The sequence below is a fragment of the Amphiura filiformis genome, chromosome 17 (assembly GCF_039555335.1).
Source record: "Amphiura filiformis chromosome 17, Afil_fr2py, whole genome shotgun sequence".
Lineage (NCBI taxonomy): Eukaryota > Metazoa > Echinodermata > Ophiuroidea > Amphilepidida > Amphiuridae > Amphiura > Amphiura filiformis.
In genome coordinates, this window is record NC_092644.1 from 20,820,594 (window position 1) to 20,848,589 (window position 27,996).

At 37.3% G+C, this 27,996-nt stretch overlaps 1 protein-coding gene across 5 annotated transcripts in view; it reads right to left on the reverse strand.

Moving 5' to 3' along the window:
- Positions 1-4,684: 4,684 nt before the first annotated feature.
- LOC140137445 (uncharacterized) overlaps positions 4,685-27,996 on the reverse strand; it is a 92,594-nt gene continuing 69,282 nt past the window's right edge. For 2 of the 5 annotated variants that reach the window (XM_072159101.1, XM_072159102.1), the window contains exon 5: positions 15,464-16,180. In XM_072159101.1, coding sequence (XP_072015202.1) covers positions 15,479-16,180 — 702 coding nt within the window. In that variant the 3' untranslated portion in view covers positions 15,464-15,478. Of the gene's footprint in view, positions 5,114-15,463; positions 16,181-21,434; positions 21,849-25,151; positions 25,651-27,996 lie in introns of those variants that run through there. The other 3 variants (XM_072159116.1, XM_072159119.1, XM_072159105.1) reach the window with 3 other exon arrangements.

A 27,996-nucleotide genomic window follows, 5' to 3' on the forward strand; every position in this document is an offset into this window, starting at 1 on the left:
AAAAAAGTTTTATCCTTAGAATCGAAAATAAAGGTGAGAGGGACAATTGAAAAGGGGCATTTTATTTCGCATTCATGCAAGTAACTTCTATGAGCATTTTAGGTCAAGGGAGATGCCAAAAGGGTACTTTGGGGAATGGGTACAACATTTGGTGTCACATTTTGATTATCGAAATTAGGGGGTGACCTGATAAAGTGTGCATGTATGTGCACACTTGGGAGTTTCACCCACCCCCAATAATGTTGTCTTTATATTATCTTAAACTAAGCTAAATGAGTGATCCTGGGTTTGTTTCTTTCACCTCAAAATTCTTCATCACTGCATTTGTTTTTCAAACACAACACCCATGTCAACCAGCATAGCTTTCAGCTTTAGAGAGATACTTTTAGAAGGAGACTGTTCATACTTGGATGAATACTGCTCCATGGTGCATAGATCTGGGTAGGCTGTCAAGGCTTGTGCAGCTTCAGCCGGATGTTTCTTAACAAACACCTTTATTCCACCAGTCTTGCTAGTTTTCACATCGATAATCTCTCCAAGGTTAGCTGCTTTGAGACCTTCCATTGCTGTGCAGAACTGCTTTTTGGAAATCTTGCGGAATGCTACCATGTTGGTGACGGTTCGTAGAATGGTAATGGGTCCCGCTGTGAGCAAGATTGCAGCCATTATGGCCTGCCTTGGGACAGGTGCCTCGTCTTTCTGCTGTTCATTAGGCTTTGCCGCTGTCTTTGGTTCTTTCGGCTTTGTTGCTGCCTTTGCTTTTGGTGCTTTTGGCTTTGGTTGTGCTCTTTTCTGTGTAAATAATGTATAATTTGTAGAAGGTAGACACTAATCAATATATGCAACTATAGTGTACATATCAAGATTACCAATATGTGATTCAATTAAGCAAAAAAAAAAAGGTTGTTTGTTGCCGAAATCAATTATGGCCCAGTTCATCTTTTCAGTAAATCCCATAAGCTTTTTGTTGCGGGTAGACCTGAGATGTCATCATTTGATGTCATGCTGATGTGCAAATCATTTAGCGAATATCATTACTGCACATTTGTAAGCCGCGGAGCGCGCAGTAACGATGTGCAAATTGGCATGACAACATCAGAGGTCTACCCGCAAAGGCTTATGGGATTTACCAAAAAGGCGCATTGTCAAATGCAGTGGTGGCATCAGGATTTTTTCTAAGAGGGACAAGACTTTTTTGAGGGGGCAAAAATCCCAAATTTGCCCTTTTGTTGGAAATTAAAAAGTAATAATTTTAAGAAAGCCCAAGATCACTACTGGTGAAATTGGTATTGTCATCATCCTAATGATCCTAATAATAATCATTCTTCGGGATGGATATTACTATTTTCAGTGAATCATCAGCAGTATTTTTAGTTGGCCAAGATTGAATCTTTTGTTTCAAACAACTCATTGGCTTGATTGTATCATATAACGGGGGTGTTAGTGTTGGCATTTAACAAAACAATTTCAAATGAATAACGCAACATGAAACAACATAATTATCAAAATTAATTAACAGAATTTTAAATTTCCAAACTTCAAAGAAAAACAATTAACTTTGAACAGGAAAGATGAATACAAATAATTTGTTTCATACTTACAATACCGTGATGCCTAACCTTTATTTTCTGTCCAGCAATGGGAGTAAAACTGAAAGAACAAATCTCAAACTAAACAGTTAGCAATATTATAAAACTTGTGTGATATTATGTGGTTATGATAGAAGGAATAAAATACAATGGATGACAATAAACAGTGTTTGATTTAACCAGTGGCTCCTGTAATTTTCTTCACTGGAAATCTGCTTCCTTAGACATCATTTTATTTCATCAAACTGCTGAGTAAATCATGTAAATTCTAAACAAAAAAAAATGCACTTGTCAGGATAACTTCAAATGTATTGTTCTTTTATTGGTTTATTAAATCAAGACTTCTGCATGGAAAGTTCAATACAATAATTTCACCATTATCTAATATTGCATACACTTCAAACATATACATTAACTATGTTAATTTATTCTTGCTTGTTGATTTTAAAAATGTAAAAATGCAAGATAGGCCTATGCATTTGTTTTTTAAAGATTCTATGCATTAACAAGACTCGTCAGGTAGTACATCATATCAAAGGATCTTGTAGGCTATCTGGATCCATCTATATTAAAGCCAGAAGTCCTCCGCGTTGCGTATTCACCGTGAAAATCACGGAATTTAGGAATAAATGCGGAAAAAGCAGTTTTGTTAAAAAGAGGTAAAAATGAAGCGAAAAAACCGAAATATCGATATAAGAATCTACAATCTTCAAAATGTGGTTTTTTTTGGCGAAAACTTTTTTATCGCAAAATTTACAAAGCGGAAAAAAGTGGAATTTGACATTTGTAAAGCGGCAAATTTTGGGCTTATAATCTATATCCTGCCTATTCTTTATTTTAAAACGTAAACATCTTTATGGCTGCATTTTCCAAGCAAATCAAAACATTGTTGTAGCTCTATACACTTTAACTAATTTTGCAACAAAACTATATCCTCTCTCTCGCCATTTGTATCAAAACCGTAAGTGGGTCAAAGTAACATTCATGTTTTTACGAGTATACAAACTGTAATAAACACATTTTAACCCTCCTCCCTCAACAACAAAACTAGTTTTCTTGAAATTCCTCCATAGGGCTTCAGCATACATCTTTTAGTTTGTTCATAAACACACTCCCCTGCAAATAATCAATTTCAACTGCACAGGTGAAGTTCAAAACCACAAAACCAAAAATACTTTATCTCAGGCCTCTTAAGGTTATTAATTGAATACCTGAGTGGAAGAAGGGCCCAACTCCAATCTTTTACAAAAATGAGTTAGACCCAGCATTTTATTGCCACCAGACTGATCTTCCTTGTGTGTGAAAGATGAGCCAAAATCCACTCTCTAAATAGTCTTCCACATACACTTAATCATGGTTTTCATGGAAGAAGGGCCCAACTCCATGGAGTTGGGCCTTTCTTCCACAAATATTGGGTTAAAGAGGCATTTTTGTTCATCCATGAAATCTGTTTTCACTACAATAAACTTTCTTGCTAACATAATTACATGCTTCTACTGGTGCAATTAATGGACAATTTTCTAATTTCTGTAGCTATTTATAACACATCTGCTTACGGAACTGGCACTTGCAGTATATTAGTGGAAGAAGGGCCCAACTCCAGCTCAGTATTAAGACCTGTACCGTTGCCATGGAAACATCATATATGATTTCGAATATATGTAATACTGTATGTTCATGTATTTAAGGTCCCCTGAAGATGAAAACATTCTGTCTATAAAACTTTTCCAAATATTAAGTTTTTTCTTAATATCACAAAAACAGTTTTGATGGAGTTGGGCCCTTCTTCCACTCAGGTATTCAATTATTTTAAACTGTTGCGATTTGGTAGTTCACAGCATCTTACGAATGGTAGTGAGCTTTGGCAAAAACTGCATTGCTCAATTCATAGCGAGCGTGTAGAAGAATTAAAATATCACAGATATACTTTTATAGGTGCTGCGGTTCTTGAGTTACGTTGTAAAGAGGGCTGAAACAACAACACTTTTGTAAAACGTCGTTACTCATTAACGACAATAAATTAAGCAAGTTTGCAAAGTATACGATTTGTAGAATGGACTTTTGCAAAACATCAAGGTGTTAATTTTCAATAATATATTGAACTAGATAATGAAAATCGATTTTTAGGTTGCTTCGATCGACCAACAATACCTTGTCCACCCTTAAAGGTGGGAGTCACACTTGAAATGTTAACAGTGATCAGTGACAAGCTGTATATCAATGCCTAGATCACTTTGCCCAAAGTGGCAGATCGCTAGAAGTTGAATTCAAGTCAACTCTGAATGTATGAGAACAGGATACAATTTTATTTTTTATTCAAATCGTGAAATGTCAAAATTGCGACTTGTTCCTGGTTTTGTCAGAGCGGGTCACATATGTTAGTGGCCATTGACTTCCCGATCAAATATATGATCAAATTTTAGAAGATAAAGATGACTCGAAATAGACTGAATATAACAAACAAATAGTGGCATCCAATATTAACATAGAATAAAGAAAAAGAGTTCTCTGGTACTATAATACAATGATGGGGTAAGCCCAGAAGTGAAATAGCTATATCAATGAAATTTTGTCAGTGCAATCACTGGTCCTTATGTGCGCTATAATGCAAAGATGGTCTCATAGGTATGATTGCTTTTGTTACAGGTGGCACTAGATGCCAAAAACCTGCTGCCCCAGTTACTGCGCAAAAACTGCAACATTGAGAAATTGAGACAAGCAGCGTTATTAAGATCCTGCTTTTGAAGGGTTGCAGTGCCTAGAAAATCGATGATGAAATGAAAGTTATCTTTGGTGGTGATTGTGATATGTCACTGTTGCTTTTTGGAAAAGGAATTTTTATTTCATCACAGACTTTCTGGGAACTGCCCCCAAAACTTTATCATGCTACATGCCTCAATTTTCTCCATTTTGCTGGTTATGCGGTTACATAGGCAGGTACTGACAGCTACATGTAGCACCTGAAAAAAAGTAAACATACTTATGAGACCATTTTTGCACCGTAGTGTACATAAGGACCAGTGATTGCACTGACAAAATTTGATTGATATAGCTCTTTCACTTCTGGGCGATTTCAAAAACTTTTGATACCCCCTCGTACATTGCTAAAGCTACATAAAGATGTTCTCTGCTACATATCCCATAGAAACCAACTGATTCCATAAATTCCCAGATATACACTTATTAGGCTGGTGGTTAAATCTGTTCCTATAGTGATCACTAGAACATAGATCCCGATTCATTTCAAGAATTGCCTGAATGTCGTCAGGATGTTTCTTGATAAATACCACTGTAACCTTTGGGTGTCCGAGTAGTTGCACATGAACCACCATACCCATTGATGATGATTCTAATTCTTCTGCGGCTGATAGGAATTGTTCTTGTGTGACGCTACGGAGTGATCGCCAGTTTTGACCCAAGGAGCGGAAAGTACAAACTGGACCAAGAGTTTTCAGAATTCCTGCCATTACCTTTCTCTTTGATATACTGTCAGTTCCAAACACAACTTCCCGACCTTTGGTAACCTGAAAAAATAATAGTTTTATTTCAAATTACTTTTGTTACAAAAACTTATCTTTTGAATAATATCAATACTATCAAACTTATATAGGATTGCTATTTGCATGAGGGAATAGTGGGATGGGCTGGAAAAGGAAAAGGTATGTTTTGTTTCCTGTAACCTTTCCATTATCACAATGCATGACAAAAATGGGTCTACTTTGTTACATCATCAAATTCCACACACCAAATTCAGCAGCTTCTGATCATGTACTTCCAACATCATTTGATGTCACAACAATAATTTGGATGTCACCTTCCTACCAGGTCAACATATAAACAAGCAGAACCAACTAAATAAGAAAGTCTTACACTGATCACTGAGAAATGAGCAGCCAGCAACATTATCTTTGTCTCGTCAAAATGGACCATCCTGCCGTTAGACTCAATGCTCTTACCCCCGCTTCAAACACATACTATTTAAACACCATATATTCTGTTTAATACAAACTAATGTTCTGAGATGGCAAATACTCTTTTGGCACTCCAAATATACAACTTGCTCAGTGGCAGTACCATGGCATGTGCCCCCTCCAAATATTAAAATTTTATTTCTGACTTTTCACCCTCAAGAAAACAATATGGGGCTGGAATTGCACTTGAAAAATAAGGCTTTCTAACAAGGCGTATTAAATAGGAATCCAGACCTATTTAATTTGAGCTCTTACAGCCCTCAATTGATGATATTTATCTTATAAAGTAGAGATAATATACCTCTGTATGTATGCAAGAATGGAGATTCTATTTTTCCATATTAATATCAAAGTTGCAGTGGTTGGCATAATTATGTCTAGTGATCATGCAACCTTACCCATCAAGTGGCAACAGCTAAAAGAGAACAAGACAATGGTTTCATGATAATAACTAGACCTGTGATACTCAACATACTCCAGATTCAATTAAGACAAATACAGGACTAATTTTGGGGGATTACAAAAAAATTATCCTGTTTTGCGAAATGAAATATAGCTCAATCCTAATCCTTTTGTTGGAACTGGCAATAAAAGCAAAATTATATTTGAGAATTTTTTGTGAAAGAGTGATTATTGCAAAATTCAAATACTTGACACAGTCCAAGCAATCAGAATCTTCACTATTCACTAATACTGGTTTCATACTTTCCTGCCGCTTGCCACTCAGAGGATGATTTTGCTTCACTGTGCAGTCGCACCAGAAACGCTAGCGGTGACCAGTGGCATTAACCAGAATAAAAAATATGGCTATATATTAGCCAGATTTGGTATTCTGGCTAATTATTTTCAGGCTAATTATGGTCACATGATATTAGGTCAGAGGTCACCAACTGTAAGGAAGCAGACTACTGATATGGCTCAGAAACTGCCACAACTTTTTGAAAAAATAACAGTTTAAAGGGTATTTTAGGGTCTTTTAACAGTGTCTAGTTGATGGGGAACATATCAACTATGTCTGTGGAAGGAAGATCAGCTGTTCGTAAGTTTCAAAGCCTGTATTTTGTCATTCTTTTTCCCCAGGAAACATTGCCTAGAAAGGTTGTTGAATTCAGCAGACATGCATGCATTATGCATGTATCATTTATTTTATATAATTATGTGGGTATACTGCAGGTTGATGCTGGCTGACCCAGGTGAAATGTGTTACTGATGTTGTTGGGGTGTTAATTATGCTGATGTCTTGGGGAGGTTGTACTTTGAAGTGGGGAGGGTTATTTAGCGAGTTCAAATATGGCGAGTTGTCATTGGGAGAGTTCAAATAAGGTTGTCACATCATAGTGGTACGTTTGTATATTGTATTGGTTTTAAAGATGGGATGATTTGGTGGGCAATGTTGATTTATTGGGGATGTTTCTACTTTGAAGTGGGGGGGAGGGTCATTGGAGAGTTTAAATGTGGTGAGTTTTCACCTTCACCAAATTTGAAGTGTTGTATTTGGTAAACTTGGGGTGTGGTGTGTTCTGTTGATGCATAAATTGGGAGTGTTTGTACTTTGAAGTGGGAGGAGGGTCATTTGGAGAATTCAATGCACCAGGATGAGCAAGTTATCACCTACACCAAATTGAAAGAGTTATATCCGGGAGTTACATTTTTAAAAAGTTGCAATGTGATATGCCATGTTGATGTCTTGGGGATGTTTGTACTTTAAAGTGGGGGAAGGGTCATTTGGAGAGTTCAAATATGATGAGTTGTCACTTTCTGCATATTGGGAGAGTTGTGTACCGTTAGGATGTGCTTTGTAAACATAAACTCTTCCAATATGCTAAAGGTAGCTCTGAATATTTGAACTCTCTAAATTACCCTCCTCACTTCAAAATAGAAACTTCCCATTACATTGACATAGCACACCACATCCCAACTTTACAAACAAAACTTTTCCCGATATGCTCAAGGTGACAAATTGCCACTTTGGAACTCTCCAAATGATGACTCACCATAGTTGAACTCTGCAATTGACAACTCGCCATATCGGAACTCTCAAACTGACGACTCACCATATTTGAACTCTCCAAATAACCCTTCCCCACTTCATAACACCCCAAGAACATCAGTAACACTTTTCACCTGGGTTAAAGACTGAAAACAAAACTGACAAGGTTGTGACCAACATTTGAGAAAGGAGAGCATTAATTTGTAAAGAGGGTCAAGTGTACATGAATATCAAACTCCTTTCAGGTTTGGAGCTCAAATAAACTGATGTTATCCAGCAAGTTCTGATAACACAATCCTATAAAAGATGTATTCCAGTGGCGAAGCATGGGTCATCCGATTGGGGGGGGGGGGCACCAACCATGATTGGGGGCACAGGGTCTGATGGGGGGGGGCACCAGCCATTTTTGGCAATTTTCCTATGGGATTTTCTAAATTTTGCAATCGATTGGGGGACCATGCCCCTATGACGCTATGCCACTGGCGCATTCCGATCATGGCAATTGGGGGAATTTCAATCTACACATGTATGAGGCTAAAGTTGAGAAGAGTGAAGTCTGGTTAATATTTCTGGCTAATATTCTGTTTAATAAATCTAGCTAAAATTCTGGCTAATTTGTTCTGGCTAAAATTTCAGGCCTTATAAAATGTCTGGCTTATCTCATTTAAATATTTTGGCCCTTTTTCAGGTTAGTATCAGGCCTGGTTTCATTTCTGGTTAATATTTCTGGCTAATATTCTGTTTAATAATTCTAGCTAAAATTCTGGCTAATTTTTTCTGTATAAATCTTTCTGGCTAAAATTTCAGCCCTAACATTTCTGGCTAATCTCATTTAAATATTTCGGCCCTTTTTTAGGTTAGAATCAGGCCTGATTTCATTTCTGGTTAATATTTCTGGCTAATAATTCTGTTTAATAATTCTAGCTAAAATTCTGGCTTATTATTTCTGGTTAAATTTTTCTGGCTAAAATTTCAGGCCTGACATTAACATTTCTGGCTAATCTCATTTAAATATTTCGCCCTTTTTCAGGTTAGAATCAGGCCTGAATTCAGTCATTATTTCAGGCCTGATTTCTAGCTGAATTCAGGTTTAATTCAGGCCTGACACTTTGGTAATATGTTGAGAACAAAGTACGATTTTGGAGCGGTGCAGACCGGCAACATTGGCTTTCAGAGTCATGCTTGTCGCTTTTGCGGTGTGTCGCTCCGCTTGCAAAAAAATACAAGCTGCATGATGAAGCATCACGCCGCTCAGCGGCAGAAAGTATGAAACCAGTATTAGATAAGATAAAGTCCAAGCATTCAGAATCTTGAGTAAACACCAATATATTACTTTCAAAATTTAAACTTATTAATTTATGTTAATTAATTTTAATAAGCCGTTTCACATTCTCAGAATAAAAGTGCATTGTGGATGTGGGCAATAGCTTGGCCAGCTCTGGAGATAAACACCGAGGACTTGCCACAGTAGGCGAGGTGAACTTCACGCTTAAAAAACACTTCTTACATGTGTTTTGCATATTTTTTGGTCTTGATTCTTCTGAACAATTGCATAAGACAAAGAAAGTATTGATGCGCTAGCTAGAAACTGAGAGTGAAAACAGGAATGTAAAATCATGGGGAATCCCTTTCAGGCATGGTTCATCACACACATCGTCAATGGAGGAGATTTGTTTATCTGCCAAACAGACCCGGAAGTTGATGCGCAGTCTGTGATTGCGAAAGATAATTGGTAATAAAATAGAATAGAAAATGTGTTGGCTACAAACTTTCATAGACGAATAATTTGACTTTAGGATTGATTGTCACAGCATACAAAAACACCCTAAAATGTGTGTTTTTGGCTCTATTTCCCAAATCCCTATATTTTTCTGGATTCGGGAGCAGGCCCAGATTGGGAGCAGTTGTGGATATTTGTGAGCATCTGATGTACCTTGCAGACACTCTGAATGCATTGATTGTCATTGATGTAAAGGGATAATTGGAACCAATGAAATTAAAGTACAAATGCAATGAGCATGTTTCTGGATATATTCTTGACAACATTATCATTCAAAAGAAAGCACAAACAACAAGCATTGATTTATTACAATGTACCTGACGTTTTATTTACTAATACTACACATTACAGCTTATGACATCTTTCTGACACTTTATTACAAACATGATATGAGTTAATTTAATAATAATTCTATCCATAAATGAAATGCACAAGTTAAGTTGAATATTATTAGGCTGTCAACTCTCACGCATTGGCCGTGAGTCTCACGCATTGGGTCACTTTCTCACGCCATGGCTCAAATAATCATGGGTCAAAATGAACATTGTAGTCGACAAATCTTGGTACGGCTCTGTCTCACGCCAAGCAATTCCAAAATGTTGACAGCCCTGGGCTTAGGTCTATATGAAGCATATTGAATTTTCATTTTTGAGATGCTTTAGGCATCAAAAAAACAAACTACCCTGTTCTATGGGCGGATGGACTTACCAAGTACAGTAGATCAACATTTTTTATTTTTTGTGGAAGGGGCTAAATGACACTAAAAAGTCATAGAAAGCTTGAAAATTCGAAGAATTTTTGCAAACATATTTTGAACCCCCCCCCCCCCATAAATAAAGTCTAATTCAACCCACTTTGGCCTGGCTGTTTTTACTTGCTAACAGGTAAAGCAAATCCACCAAAACGCAAATTCTGGGTCAGTTGGGCCCGTACAACAGGGTGGTTTTTTTTTCACCCAAAGGATGACCATAATAAAGAGTACATCCCCTGTTTTTTAGATATAGTATGTATGAGCACCAATATCATTAGTACGGTGATAATGCAGTCATGATACTCCTGGATTCACATTGACTAAAACAAGATCAAGATTGAGGTATCACTAATCATTTTGAAGTTGCATGCCTTCACCTACTTGATGATATCTATCTTCAGTAGACTACATCCATAGATGCCTTCATCTGATGCTATTTTCAGAAGACAGAATTAATAGCTGCCTTTGTCTGATGTTATCTTTGGTAGACAGCATTAATGGATGTTATCACCTGATGCTATCTACAGTAGACAGCATCTATAAAAGCTATCATCTGATGCTACCTACAGTAGATAGCATGAATGGCTGCATTTATCTGATGTTATCTTTGGTAGACAACACTAATGGATGTGGTCACCCGATGCCATCTACAGTAGACAGCATCTATAAAAGATTTCATCTTATGTCATCTACAGCAGACACACCCATATATGCCTTTATCCAATGCCAACTACAGTACACAGCATCAATAAATACATTCATCTGATACTATCTTCAGTGGACATCATTAATGGTTGCCTTTATCAGATGCTATTCTCAGTAGACAACATTAACCGATGATGTCACCTGATACCATGTACAATAGGGTTCATCTATAAAAGCTTTCATTGGATGCTAACTTCAGTAGACAGCATCCATTGATGCATTTATCTATCTAAAGTAGACAGCATCCATGGATACTTTGATCTGATGCTATCTGCAATACAAAGCATCCATAGATGCTTTCATTTGATGCTATCTTCAGTAGACAACAATGATGGATGCCTCTATCTGATACTATCTTCAGTAGACAACAATAATGGATGCCTTTATCTGATACTATCTTCAGTAGACGGCAATTATATGGATGCCTTTGTCTGATGCTATCTATAGTAGACAGCATCTATAAAAGCTTTCATCTGATGTTATCAATAGATACCTTTATCTGATACTATCTACAGTAGACAGTATCCATGGATACCTTCATCTGATGCTATCCACAGTAGACGGCATCCATAGCCGTCATCGAATGCTATTTCCAGTAGATAGCATTAGCATTAAGGGATGCCTTTATCTGATACTATCTTCAGTAGACAGCAGTAATGGATGCCTTTATCTGATGCTAACTTCAGTAGACAGCAATGCTGGATGCCTCTATCTGATACAATCTACAATATTAATGGATGCCTTTGTCTGATAAGACAGCACTAATGGATGCCTTTATTTGAAGCTATCTTCAGTAGACAGCATCAATGGATGGCTTTATCTGGTGAATCTAAAGTACACAGTATTACTGTATGCTGTCACCTGATTCCATCTACTGTAGACATCATCCATAGATGTCTTCATAAGAAGCTATCTACAGTAGACAGTATCCATAGATGCATTTATCTATCTAAAGTAGACAGCATTCATGGATACTTTTATTTGATGCTATCTGCAATACACACCATCCATAGATGCTTTCATTTGATGCTATTTGAGACAGTAATAATGGATGCCTTTATCTGATACTATCTTCAGTAGAAAGCAATAATGGATGCCTTTGTCTGATGCTATAAAGTAGACAGTATCCACGGATGCCTTCATCTGATGCTATCCACAGTAGGCGGCATCCATAGACGCCGTCATCGGATGCAATTTCCAGTAGATAGCATTAAGGGATGCCTTTATCTGATACTATCTTCAGTAGCCAGCAATAATGGATGCCAATATCTGATGCTATCTTCAGTAGACAGCAATAATGAATGCCTTTATCTGATAATAACTTCAGTAGATAGCAATAATGGATGCCTTTATCTGATGCTATTTTCAGTAGATAGCAATAATGGATGCCTTTATCTGATACTATCTTCAGTAGACAACAATAATGGATGCCTTTGTCTGATGCTATCTACAGAGAATACAGTAGACAACATAGATGCTGGCATCTTATGCTATTTCCAGTAGACAGCATTATTAAAGGGATGCCTATATCTGATACAATCTACAATATTAATGGATGCCTTTATCTGATATAACAGCACTAATGGATGCCATTAATTGATGCTATCTTCAGTAGACAGCATCAATGGATGGCTTTATATGATGTCATCTATTGTACAGAATAGTAAGTATCTACAGTAGACAGCTTCTACATGCCTTCACTAATCCTTTATAAGTTTGTGACCCTTCCAAGATAAGTGCTTTCCTGAAAGAATTAAGCACCATCAGAATGGACACAAAATTGCTCTGCTCAGCTAAATGACATCTTAAAACAAATGAAACTACATTACTACATTCTAACCATTCACAATTTCTTACATTACACATAATTTTGTACACACTTTTCCTTATTAATTTGAATTTCTATGCCAAAATAAGTTTATCTACATTTATGTATGGTATACAAAATAAATATAACTGTACTTTCTAAATGCGTTATACAAGATTCCATTAATATAATTACAACAACATTAGGCCCTTGCTCAATCTCGCCGATTAACTTTGCGGCGTCTCGGAGCATTTCGATGGCTCTCCTGCGGCTTGCCGTTTCAAGCCACAGTACGCCGATGAATTAATATAGCTTAGCCATATTTCTGGTTGCGAAATCGCGAGCAGTTATGGGCATCGAGTTCGCAACATCTTGCCATCTTCTTGTTCTGCGGTTTGTCATTCATTACTCGAAACCTTTATATTAATATTTATTGTAGTACCTACTTGAGTTTACTCACCGTGAGCAATTGCAGATCAGTCGATATAATCCGGCAAAGAATCAACGCACTCAAGGACACTAATTTGTAAGGGTATTGTTGTCAAGTGTTATAAGCCGTTTGCGATAAATGCAGGAGTTGGGCCGATCAAGCTGATGAACGGGTGAGCAGACACACATTTTGTTAGTACATATCGCAACAGTATCTTATTTCTCAGCATATGTGCATCGGCGTGGGTCTGCGACTTAGGTTCCGGGCACGCCGAAGAGTTAATCGGCGAGATTGAGCACCCAGGCCTTACTACTCATTGAACAACATCACTGAATCTATAAAGCTTCAAATTATGTTTGAACAACTAAAATGTTTTTGTACAGGGTGTCCCAGAATGATCTGTACCGGGAAAGATGGAATTTTTTAGGTATGAAGGGCATGTTGAATGGTCATATTGTTTTGCATTTTAAGTTTTACATATATTTAGCTTTCTCAGATTTTTAGATTTTAAAATTGGACGTTTCTAGTAGAAGTTATAGAAGATTGTGTAAAAATGGTGAATTCTAAGTTTTGACAACGCAACCTATTTTGAAAATCTGTAACATTACTAACCGTTCAGCACAAAAATATTTGGAAAAAGTTATGCAGGTATTTTAGTTGTGCCCTGTTCATATTTCCACTAAATAGCCGATATCTATCTATTATTTATGACGTTACGAAGCAATCATTATATGGACTTAAGGATTTGTGGCCTAATCCCATTCTCTCTTTGGCGGTAGTTTTAAATATAGTTATTGTGGTGTGAGGTCCATGTCATTTGAAATGCTTGCAGAGATCGAACTGGTTGTGGTACAGAAAAGACGGCTCCTCAATTTACTGTACAGCAGCGTGGATTTCTTTCAAAAACTTACTGGCAAACCGGCAGCTATGTTGAGACGCAAAGAAGATTCATTAGACGATAGTGTATAGCATAAAGAAGTTTGACGAGCACGGAACTGTCAGGAATCGGCAGAGTGAAGCTTCAGGTGCTCGTAAGACTGTAAGAACTAGAGCGATCATCGCAGCTGTCCGGCAAGCTTTAAGGCGCAACCCCAACAGTAGTTGTCGTCGAAATGCTGTGCCAAACATCCCACGTTCTTCATTTAATCGTATCGTGCCATTTTTCAAAGGTATGCGAGTCGTTTTCATTGATTTTACATTATTGCATACCACGCCAAAACAAATAAAGGTAGCGTGCTGAAATTAACAGAATAAGTAGGAGATATATCCTACATTATAATGCTGGTATCAAAAATGGACACACTACCCGTCTTCTATTTTTAGTTATTTTTGCAAATCATTCTGGGACACCCTGTAGAGAGAAAAAAAAGGTGAGATGATCAGGAAGGGATAACACAAAATATATTGGTTTCCCAGCGAACTCCAAAACATTTTACAGAAAATGTTTCAATGTTGGGTTATATAACGGGTATAAAACGTTTTGAAAACTTGATGTAAAACATTCTCACGTGTTACTAAGTGTTGACAAAATATTTTCCGAAAATGTGTGCCAAAAATGTTTACAATAACATTTTGATGCCAAATTAATCCTATTCCTTATAATGTATGAAATCAATTAATTGAATATTGTTAGTAAGGGATAACATTTAATCTTTGTATATAATGTATTGACCAATGTCGTTCAACAATTAATGTAGACTAATCAGTTACTACTTCATTTAGAACGAATATCAAAGCAGCACCGGCAGTTGATCTCAAGATTAAACAAATTTGCCTGCAGTGCCGTTAGTTTATAACAAAATAAGCTAAATTTATCTTATACTAAAATATGATATTAAACAAAAAATAAATATAATAATCTGTCAAACATTTACCAATGCTTATGATAGTTAGTGCTATGTTTAGCCTACTTAGATATATTCATTGTCATATTTGTGACACAATCTGGTCCCTGGAGACCAAATGAGGCAAATAATGGAGTAAACAAACAATCAGTATAAGAAAGTAGACATCACAAAACTTCATAACTTTAGAACCAAGTATGCTAGACCTTTGGTGTTTTCAGTGTATGACATTCAATTTCCAAATAATGCCTCTTTTGGCCTCCATGGACCACATTATGTCACATTTCTTTTCACTTACAGCCTGCTGACTTCCTTCAATCATAAACTATTTTTCTTAAATTCATTCATACTAGGCCCTTCACTAATAAAATTCACATTTCTAAATATACTGCAAATTCATGAACTGCACTATGTCCATATTCAGTGTGTACAATCCACTAATAATTCACTACAATAAGTAATTCATGTCCAATAATAGGCATATAAATTTACTGTCAAAATCAAATATTAATGAATTGTGTTCATTTGTGGTCTTCCTTTATAACAACTAAATCCACACCAATACCCCTTCTATCAGAGGATTCTACTTCTACACATGTAGGGGCAAATTGTTATTCCTTAAAGGACCCCTCAGAACCATGCACGCCCTCATCGGAGCCATGTAGGCCTACTTGAGTTGGTAATGAACCCTCCTCAGAACCCTGTAGGCCTACTTGAGTCGGTAATGACCCCTCCTCAGAACCCTCTAGGCCTACTTGAGTTGCTAATGACCTATCATCAGGACCCTGCAGGCCTACTGGAGTTGCTAATGACCCATCAGAATCCTGCAGGCCTACTTGAGTTGGTAATGGCCCCACATTAGAACCCTGTAGCCCTACTTGAGTTGCTAAATGGGCTTCATGTCTTATTTCTTCTGACTCCATGGGCATTTCCGTGCTATAAAAGGACCCAGTATCAGGATGACCTATTGACTCACTGACTATTGGTCCAATTTCATAATTAGATGCGGATTCACCCTTCAAACCGGATTTGAACGTGGAACCTGTTAACGGCACCATAGTCGGTAAGTCGTAGCTCTTAGAGATAACATCAAACATATCACCTGGTTTAGAGACCGGTAACCCAGCACAGTGTAAACACTGTATATACAATGTATTGTTAAGATCTCTGTGCTCACGACATACATTATACCCACAGGCTATGCATATTATGGTGGATTTACGGTCTAGTATCCTTGGACACATATAGCAACGACGACGTTTGTTTGGCGTGCCTTTTTTTCTTTGGCTACTCGTTCTGGTGGTGGCAAGAGTCTGAGGAAAGAAAAAGAAAATCGTATCACATAAAAACTTGAGGTGAAGCTTTGGATTACACATGTTACATTATTAGTGCATGTTCATTTATTACTATTACTAGACAGTACTACATTCATCATACTTTTGTTGAATTCAGAGTCTGAAATGATATCTCAAGTTCTCATTTTTTCACTTTCTTTCCTTTCCTAAGACTATGTATCCACTCAACTGACCACCACACAAAACACCTGAAAGAAGGCAATGGCTGGCACACCAATATATTTTGATGATACTAAAGGTAGAGGGAGGGAATGTGTAAGAGGTTGTCATTCATTTACATACTAGAATGGACATCTCGTTCAATATAGAACAAAAAGAAGCAAATTTCATGGGCATACACAGGAGACATTGGTTAGTAAGGACTTGAAACTGTCTCGTTCATGTTCAAGTTCAAATTTCAAGTTCAAGTTTATTTGTTTTCATCTCAATTCACAACAAAGTTATAAAAAATGGAAATGCAAGATAAGGAATACGTAATGATATCACTTATTGAAATACAATAAGAACAGTGAAGAGATGTGGATGCCACAAAGATGCAGAACATGAAGCTTGTGGCACCCAATCTGAACAAGATGGAAATTTACTACAACTTCATGGATTGCCATGTGATTTTGATGTCTCTTCCCATGTACGTCTTTCAATCAGACAAGCGCAGTTGAAATTCTATTATGAACATTTTCTCTTCATCTAAAGGCTGACTTAATTTGTCTAGAGTGTACCCCGGGAGTGTGCAGTTTGGCCTGTTCTTTTCATACAGGCCTGCTTATTTGGAAGTCTTAAACCCTGGCTGAATCAATTGGTTTGTTGTCCTGCTTGGACCTAATGCTCCTGTCAGACTTTCCTGCTGCTTGGGATGTGGTATGACGGATTAGTCACAGACAAGCGTTGATTGTGTCCTTTTGTCTACAATGTGACGTGCATGCATCACATCACTCAGTGGCATAACAGTATAAAACCTGCATACATTTCCACACAAAATAAACTCAAAATGAAGGTTCATGGATAGTCAATAATTATATCATACTAAAAAGGCTGCTTAGTGCTTAAAATTCCATCACAAATTCTACCCACAAGCTTGGTAAATAACACCAAAAAGGCAAAATGAATCATAATAATTTGATAGTTTTTCAGCACATGCACAGTACATGTAGTGCCAAAGTGGCCTATTTGAAATGCACTTGGATCCTGACTGGGGAACTGGATTAAATGTTGAAGACTGTTGATAAATAGATGTATTAATAATTAGATGATCAAGTCATATGGGCACTTGCAACAGTTGTGATTGTGGAGTGCCTCGTATTCGCCATCATAGTGAATATGCTATACCTTAGTTACTGGTTCACGCTTTGCACAGCAGTTAACAACCCATTGACTTTGTGTTGTGATCATTTTGATCAAGGTTCCGAAAACAGATAGCATGAACCAGTTGACCAGGCAACAATCAATGTTGTCATCCCACTATGATGGCAAAATAGTTAGGGAAAAGAGTCAAGTGCACTTGTGGATCAAAAGTTATATACAATGTTATAAACAGAATAGCAAATAAGCTATTGCAAAGCAACTTGGTATACCAAATTTACACACTTTTTATGCAACTCTACATGTTATTTTACCCCTATTCAAGTAAGGTAGTTACATTTTCACAACCCTTCCATTTCACATTCATGAGAAACTGCTTACCAGGGTGTTTACAAAGTCACTTGGTGGGTGCTTATTTTTAGTTTTTACATTGTTTACATAATTGCATACATAAAAAATAGTCATCCATCAACATCTGATAGTACGGTATTTAGTTAGTACGTCCTCTAAAAATATATCAATGTTTCAACACTATTTTTTGAGGGCGCACTTCTCCTTGCCCCCTACCCAAATGTTTTATTTTGGTGATACTAAAACAAACAAATATCGCCCTCTTCAAGTAACTCATCTCATCAAGGTGTAACAATTATAGAAATTCTTTTGGAATAGCGTGCAACTCCTTTAGCTTCTTCAGTGTTCCTGGGCGAATGCCTTTTGAGATTGGCTTATGGTATTTCTCTGCATATTCCTTCACAGAACACAAATCAGATGTCTGAAGTATCTCTGCCACTTCTTCAGGTCGATTCTTTACAAATATATATGAAGGTGGTCCATTGTTGGATAACTTGTGTACTTTTCCTAGACCCAACATTTCAAGACCTAGGGCTGCTGGCAAGAAGAGCTCTGACGTGCAATGGCGCAGCGTGCTGTTACTATTTACAACTCGTGGTGATAGAACAGGACCTCTCATTTGAAGAATTACTGCCATGATGTCACGGTCAGGTTCCACGCTTCTTGCCGTGGCTTCATTGGATGTGTATCTGTCCTATAGGGAGATCAGAATAGAAGAATGATTGGCATCATCAAAAAAGCGGAGCTCCATAGCAAAAGGGTGCGGTTATCACTGTGATGAAAGCATCCTTTAATTCTTTTGATTAAACCCTAAAACTAGTAGTTGAGACACAACATTTTTTTTTAAATTGTAACTTTGGTGTTTGCCCTGTTGTGGCTTATTTGAAGTTTCTGATGTTTTGTAAAATATTTTTAGTTCATAATTTTGATGTGATCAAAGCTTAAAGCCAGCCCTTACCAAAATATAGGAATAATAATAGGAACATTTTGAATAAATATAGGAGAGCAGATGTCAAATACAGTGGGTATCAGAGACCATTAACTATTTTTAAGGGGGGGGGAGTCTCAAAGATATTTTAATTTTTGCATGATGAGTGCATTATTTTGGACCGGTATGTCTATAAATAATATACTGCAGCAAAAAATAGTGACCAGTACAATCTACCTGCTGCCCAGCTGTAAAATTACGACAATTGCTCGCTAAGCATGGCAATTTTCAATTTTACATAAAATCTACTTGTGAAAGTGAAAAAAAAATGCAAAATTTCCTGATTATAGGAATTATAGGAAATGCTGTAAAAATATAGGAAGATATACGAAGAGTTCAAATATAAAATAAAAATAGGAAATATAGGGCCGCTTGAAGCCTAAATTCTTGCTGCAAAATTTTTGCTGCTCCCACCACCAGCAGACTATTCAACACAAAGCCACCCATCACCACCATGACAGGGTAATAATTCTGAATTATACCCTATTCAACTTAAATTAGTGCCTTTCCAATTAGTGCCCCTGTGAACTTTTTTTTTACAACTTGCAACTGTAAAAGTGCCCTCTTTCAATTCATTTTCTGATTGAAAATTTGTCTGTGCCTAGAGTTGCAACCCATATGACATTTGTTTTGTTGGTATTATTTCTATCTTCTGAAACTACAATATTGTTTTGCATGCAAAAATGTCAACTTTTATACCAAAACTATGACACTAAATTATACGAAGACAGATCATGTTTTTTTAATATCAGTTTAATCAGGAAAACATTTGCTTATTCATTATACACAAGGATAATTATAATTGTTTTATTTGCTACATCTATGTTGAACGCTAACATTACATTTTTAGCATGATTAATTAAGGCAACAGAAAAAAATGTGTTCTACTGGGGGATGGACCTTTCTAACAGGGTCTGTTTTGTTAGCAAATAAAATGACTCTAAAATCAACAAAAAAATTCCCCTTGCTTTGCATGTAATTTTTTCAGTCAATATAAATGTACTTGTTGCCCAAAACAGCTGATTTTACATGCATACAACAATTTCCTTCAAACTCGGTCCACTTCTGGCCAAAAAATGGCTGATTTTACATGCATACAGCAAATTAAATAAAAAATCTCAAAACAGAAAATCTGGATCGGTCAGGTCTGTAGAACAGATTTTTAATTCTTTTTTGTTGCCTAATATCTTTTTTTTTTGGGGGGTGGGGAGGCCTGTTGTCTTAAAGAATTCGTACCACAAAAATGCTAACACTTAAAATAGATGTCTCCATGGCAAAATATTAAATCCACATGCACACTATTTTCCTGTCCATCAGCAACATGCAAAGATGGCAGAGTCCAGAGCCTAACTTCCCAGTTCTAAGGGGTGGGGTTATTTATAATCAGAGCCAGAGATAAAAATACTAATTTGCATCTGACGTAAAATGTCAATCACATCCAGAAATGATTTGTTGTGATAATTGAAATTTCTGAACATGGCGGTAAAACAGCATGTCTTATTTTTATGGTTAATTTTGCACCTTCAAACATACAAACCATCTCACACACAAGTTAGGTCTGAGCAATAGGAAATTTTTTTTCATGTGAACAATGCCTAGGAAAGTTGCTCTTTGCCTTATAAAAGCACCGCAATTTTTCACAATTTTCTGCAACTTCTTTTCTCCGATGAAGGCACCATACTAACCAATCCTCGTTTTATGTGCTATTAACCAATCAAGGGTCGTGACTCGTGAGGTGTTTGACGTCAGATGCAAACTAGTCTTTTCAATTTAGTCTCAGATGACTTGGAGAGGAATTGTTTCCTCCAGAGATATGTCAGTCAAGAAAGTTTCAAGATCTCATTTCCAGCAGCAGGTATGAGCACTTCTACTAACAGGGTAGTCAATCATTTTAAAGATCGAAAATTATAATTATTAACTAATTATCAATAATACTACTTATAACATGTACACAAGTATTACACAATGTACATTACAAAAATTATAACTGAATATATCCAAAAGCTATAAAAAAAACTAATTCATGTACAACTATATTTCAAGGACCTGGAGCTTAATATAATAATTAAAAAATATTTTTAACAAATCATGCAACAATGGAAAATAATAAAATTTACTTCTCAATGTGTATGTAAAAAACTGCGGAGTGGCAGAGGGTGAGAAAGATGATAAACCAGTGGCATAACCAGGGGGTAGCAAAGGGGTCAGCCGACCCCCTGTTGTTTGTGATTTTTAGGCCTTTTTTGTAATTTTTGACCATTTTTATCAATGTTTTCTCCCTTAAAAGTTGTCTCCCCCATTGCCCACCCTCTGAAAAAGTGCTGAATACGCCACTGACAGACACGACACCATATAATGAAAACACACCCTCCAAGGTTACATGGTCAAGTTGTATGTGAATTTAAGCCACAAAATTACTGGCCTATAATATATTCAAAATCAAAAAAGAAATTATCTCACATTAACATATGATTTTTTGACTGCAAAAACATACAATTTTATATACTCTGGATATACACTTCAGAAATAATGAAGTCTAAAAAGGTCAAATGTTCTCTCCCCTTACAAGTTCAGTTTGTTCCACACTACCTAAAAGTACAAGTGATCCTTTGGAACAATGTTCATATCCTCCAGAATCTTGACCTGAGACGGGAGAACTGCCTTTGACAACGGACGGCGATACCTTGCTCTATAAAAGTCTATGTCGCACAAATCGGGGTTCTGAATCATAATTTTCTCCACTTGTTCTGGCGGATTTTTAACAAACATGTTCGACAATGGCCCGTTTATTTGGAAAGTATGTAACGTTCCTATATTCAACTTATCAAGCTCCGCGGCTGCATCCAGGAAGTTGTCGGATGAAAAACTATGGCGAGTGACTCGTGCCGTTACCACAGGGCCTGACATCCGTAGAATTGCCCTCATGATGTTCTCACGTCCAACTATGGTTTGATTAGTCCCCTTGCTTTGGGTGGTTTCCGTTGTCTCCTGAATAAGAAGATCATAATAGATGAAATATTATTCCACAGACAGTGCTAGTAGCCAGGAGATGCCAGGAATAGCCATTGCAGTGCCATGTTGAGGTGAAGGAAAGTGGTGAAAAGAGGGTAGAATTCTGCAAAATGCTCACATCAGACAAGCTCAGTAATTGAAGGCTAGTACTGACAAGGTTGTGAACAATGAAAAAAGTAGATCTTGAAGGTATCAAAGTTCATCAAACTAACAATGTGGAGTGGGATAGAACAATAAAACAGGGGTGTATCCTAACTTTTTTGGTTAAGTACAAGTTACCAGTCCAACAGGAACTGTTTCAAAGTGTTATTGAATTAAGGACATCCCTAATGAAAATATCAACAATGACAATTATATCTAACAAACTACTCCAAAAGATGCAAGATTTGCAGAACCTAAACCATGGATAGTTATCACAGCATCTAGAAAATGGGTATATGTATCACGCTTTAAGAGGAAAACAGGCCTGCAGCTAGTTAGGGGTGTGACATACCCAACCAAACCCAACACAAAGCTCACTTTTTGGTGAACATACAAATATTAAGTGACACACTGTTCACAATTTGAAAGGAAATTAATAAAGGGCTACTTTTGTTAGTAAAAATAAGATTATCCCAAAAAATCAAATGGGGGGGGGGTGTTAAAGTTCACTTTTATCATGCAACTACATTTTTCTCTGAAAAAGCTCCATACTTTGTAATAACCCTGGCTACGAAAGCAAGTATACATCTGGATATGTGTGTGTGACTGTATTTCTTGAAAAATCAACTTTGAAAGTTTCAATCACGCCAAACAAAAGAAAGAAAAAAAAAGGAAGTCTGTCTCAGCCACCCGCACGCATTGCTATGTGAATTTCAATTTAAGGGTAACTATGTTTCTGTTTCGAATAATACAAAGTACATAAACATTGTGCCTTTTTTTACCAAATGTGTCTGAGACAGACTTTCTTTTTTTTGGCCTCATTTCACATGCAATAGTAACTAAAATGATTGTATCACCATTTGCCTTTGTATGATGGAATGAGTTAAAGTCTAGGATCATGATGCACATGCAAATGAATATATTAGTGTTGGCAATCTGGACTGATGAAGCATTACTTAACATATAGGATGAGATAAGCCATTTTGCTACCAAAACAAGGTCCTCCTTGCAAACCCATGCGCATTGTGCCTTTTTGTTTCTTGCCCTTTTCTAGCAATGCTCCACACACTTTGCGGCCAGAATCTGATTTTGGGATGACCGTGCGACCGGCGAATAGGAGTATAAAAGTTATGTTTACCATGTGACATTACTTAATTAAAATAAAGACACCGTTGAACACATATTGTTACATCAATCAATTGTACATTTTTATTTACTTTTACACATACAATAAGTTTTTTGGAAAAAATTAGGAATTACCCAAAATAGAGCTCTTGTCAAAAAGCCTTACAAACCATGACCGAGGGAGGGGGGAGCCGATATTGAGCATAGTCTTTGTCACAGACCCTTGTAATCCATGATTCTGGGGGGGTGCAGTGAAGCCGTGAGGAGAGCGCCGATGTCAAGCAGCTTGTTTGGTTTGTGTGTGTGTTTCTCTCCCGTTGGATAATAGTCATACACAGTATGTAACACAGATTAACTAAAACATTGGTTCCCATTTCAGGAGAGGAGCACAGCTCTGATAAAACCCAACTGTAAGTTTTAACCCCGGGGGGGGGGGGCACTCAACACAAATGATCATATGGGTATGCTCCCGGAAAGGGCCCCTTTTGGGTTTCGCAGCTCGAAAGACCCCTATATTTGACCAAAATAACGCTCCGAAAAGACCCTTGATTTTGATAATTTCAGCTCTAAAAGACCCCAAAATTGCTCATTCCTCATATTTCTTGTTTTTTCAGGCGATTTTCAACCAAAAAGCCAAGAAAGACCCTTGATTTTGACTTTTCGCAGCTCAAAAGACCCCATTTTACTTGTTCACAGCCGGTTCGCAGCTCGAAAGACCCCTTTTATCGGTGCGCCGTCAGCTCCCAAAGACCCACCACCTCAAAATTCGGGAGCATACCCACCAAAATTTTTGATGTGCCCCCGGTTTTAACAAGATTTTTCACCCAACAGAATCTATCTGCAAGCCTAATGAATGTGTACAATAATAATTAACCCTAACACCAGTAAAAACCACAAAATCCCACGATGAAAAATTCATAACATGCATGCATCCCAGGGTCTGCGATGACGCAATCACCCAAAGTGATATGCTCACGGAATTGCTGGCCGGGCAGCAATAACCCGTGCAGCTACCGGTCCGCGATCATGTGCTTGGCATGCGAGGGTCAAAGGTTTGAATCCCTGGGGTGCCAAGTCAAAAATTCTTCTTCTTCTTGAAAAATTCAGATCTTCTTTGACTTCCGATACCAAAAAGCATGGGTCAGTGTTAGGGTTAATAGCATTAATTGATTACTCTTTACATTTATACATCTCACATGTAACAGTTTAATTAAAAAGTTATGGCTTTAAAAAGGGACATCAGGGGGGATTCTCTAATGTTGGACTGTGACCACCACAGGTTACACTTGTGCAATGTAGAGGGGTGTTTGATGGAGGATGTGCCCCTCCCCCCTCAGAAGTTGGAAATAATAATAATTTTTGACACTTTATACACTTACTGACCAAATGAAATGGATTTTCATTTAGGGCCATTTTTTTAAAATGCTTGGACCTACTCAATCATAACTATTCAATCATAAATTTTAACCTTTTTTTCTCCCTTTTTTTATTCTCCTTCTCACCTTTTCTCTTCAGTCTTTTGTTCCCCTTTCTTTTTGTTTTCCCTCGGGGGTAGGAGTCTCTGTATCACAACTGATACATTTTTTCATTAGAAACCTGCCCTCCCCCCTTCTAAGCCAGAGGGGATGTTTGAACACCCAAAACACCCCCTGGCTATGGACATGGGGTAAAGTTACTTCACATAAGCTAGAAACAGCATATAATTCCATCCTGTTGTCTCTAAAAGGGGCATTTTGTGATCCACAGCCTCATCCCGCAAACTTACTCAAAAAAAATGTTTCGGTGCATAACTTTTCTAGCAGATTCGGTCATTTGACACAGTCAACCAATTTGTATTTTCTTTCTCGACAGAAATTACAATATAGTGGCAATACAGGTGGGGCACTGAAATGCATGCTTATGTGTAACTTACAAGTCAAATGTCGCAATTTTTGGAAATATGTTCTGTTTGAACAACACCAATGAAATATGTACACCACCAAAAAAATATACACAACAATTTTCTTCAAATATTGTAAAGAGGGCTAGTCTTTCAAAATTATGTCACCCATAAAGTCAATCACATATGATAATCTGGTATGATACCAAGTTCCACAAGCTTCTTGACTTGAGACCGGGAAACTGCTTTTGATATTGGCTGATGGTACCTCATTCTGTACTCAAAGACTTCACACAAATCTGGATTCATAACCAACACTTTCTCCACTTGTTCTGGAGAATTTTTAACAAACGCATACGATACAGGCCCACTCATGTGCAACTTATGTAACTTTCCTAAATTCAACTCCTCGAGCTGCGTTGCGGCATCCAGAAAGTGGTCATGAGAGGTTAAATTGGCTGTATTCCGTAATTTGACGCCGCAGTAGCGATGAACAACCCGCTGGGTAACCACCGGGCCCTGCATTTGAAGTATTGTTCTCATCATAAGATTTTGTGCAGTTTCCTTGGAGTCGGAACTAATTGAGCTTGTCATCATCAAAGATCCTGTAGGTTGGTTGGTTTCCGATATATCCTAGATACATAGAACAGATGGAAGGTATTTTAATATTACAGTGCCAGCAGTAAGATTTGTGGTGGAAGAAGCATAAGATAACATCGTTTCATGAGAGGCATGGAATATAGTCAAATCAAAACCAATAATGCATGTGTGTTATTGTTCTTCATGTTGTAAATGTCTGTTTAATGCTCTGAATGTTTAACGCGAAAAGAAATATGCATTTAAAGCCATCACCTGAGAAAAAAAAAAAATGGAAGTGAAAGTCTAATTGACCAGTTGTAGTCCTACTAGATGTTGGGGGTAATGGGTGGCATAGGGGAAATCAGACCCCAGTTGAATATCTAATTGGAAGAAGGGCCCAACTCCACCATTTTGGCCAAATTGAGTTATACCCAGCATTGTATTGCTAACAGACGGTACTTCCTTATGTGTAAAAGGGCCCAAATTCACACTCTATATAGTCTTTTCAAGGGTACTCAACCATGATATTCATGGAAGAAGGGCCCAACTCCATGGAGTTCGGCCTTTCTTCCAGGACACTGTTATACTAGCGCCAACGCACAGTCCACACTCAGTAATAAAATTTATGCAATAATTGAAAAAGACATAATGAAGATGAATGGCAGAAGGTGAAAGCAGATGAAAGCAAATGTGGCAACATTCCTGCAATGTGCACACTTTCATGTAAGTGAACTATATATTGACATAAATTCATGGTTTCTTCTCAAATAAAGTTGGATACAATACAGTCCACGAATAATTGACATACATTTGCATTGGTTCGCTGTGGACATGATGTGGGACCACAAGACAATTTACATAAACCAACATATTGGTTATTCACAATTATGATGAAAATATTTTTTAACACAGATGCATAAAGATAATGATGTGTGGCAATGTAAGTTTGAAGACATTCCATATCTTAAACCAATAGGGTTACCCTTTTTAAAGTCAATCACATATGATATTCTGGTAGGATACCAAGTTCCACAAGCTTCTTGACGTGAGACAGGGAAACCGCCTTTGATAATGGCTGGTGGTACCTCATTTTATACTGATCAACATCACATAAATCTGGTTTCATAATCAAGACTTTCTCCACTTGTTCTGGAGGATTTTTAACAAACACATATGACACTGGCCCCTTATTTGCAACATATGTAGCTTTCCTAAATTCAACTCCTCAAGCTGCGAGGCGGCATCCAGAAAGTGGTCAGAGGTCAAATTCGCGCTGGCCCGTAACTTGGCGCCACAGTAATGATGAACAACCCGCGGGGTAACCACAGGACCCTGCATTTGAAGAATTGTTCTCATCACAAGAATATGTCCAGTTTCCTTGGAGTCGGAACTTGAGCTTGTCATCATCAAAGATCCTGTTGGTTGGTTTGTTTCAAATATGTCCTATGAAGATCAGATAGAATAGATGGAAGGTTACTTCAATACAGTAAATAGCAGTATGATTTGTAATGGAAGCAGCAAAGAGATAATAACACTATCTGCCAGGACACAGTTCTTTAACCCCAATAGACTTAGATACTAGCATAAGGACCAGTGAACACACTGGGTACAAAAAACCCCTATTCCACATGAGACGGATTGAGTACAGTGAATGCTACAAGAGGCATTGAACATAACCCATTCGATTTCTTTGGAACAGAAACATGGACAAAATAATATAATTCATATTATCAAGAATCTTTTAATGACAAATTATTGAAAGCCTTTAAAAATGTCTGACAAACTATTATAGGAAAAACTAATTACATAAAAGGCAAAGTTGAGAGTGTTTTTACATACCAAGGATTCATACTTCTAAATGCAGTTATGTACCATTTGCAAGCTAATACCAATTGACAAAATGCCTTAGGATGGAGACAGATTTTCTTGACAATGCAAAAAGGTTGCAGACAATCTTAAACTTGAAAGTTACCATGTGGCATTAAAGCCTCTAGTGAAAGAGATCAAAATGTCCTCAATAGTACTTTTTCCTATCTCAGGGTAGTCAAGTAAATTTTTGGTGTACCTTGAACATGCAATGCAAATACCAGAGAATTCTTTGTGTGTCCAAAGAGAGATCAGAGAATAAGCATACAATGTACATAAATGGTTTTGTTTGGCTCTGTTGCTTTAGTCTACTATCCAGAGAGGTTGTGTCGGCTTTGCCTTGGCTGCTCATTACTTGCTCACTAAGTCTGCGAGGGCCATATCTGACAGATGCTCAGCTTTATTTGGGTGTATATTGGTAATTATGGATGTAAAACACAAGTGGTCAAAATGGAACTAGGAAAAGTATTTGGCTGGTGGCTCTTAATTTGTGCAAAACATCTTGATTTATAGGCTAAAAAAAAGAAAATACGT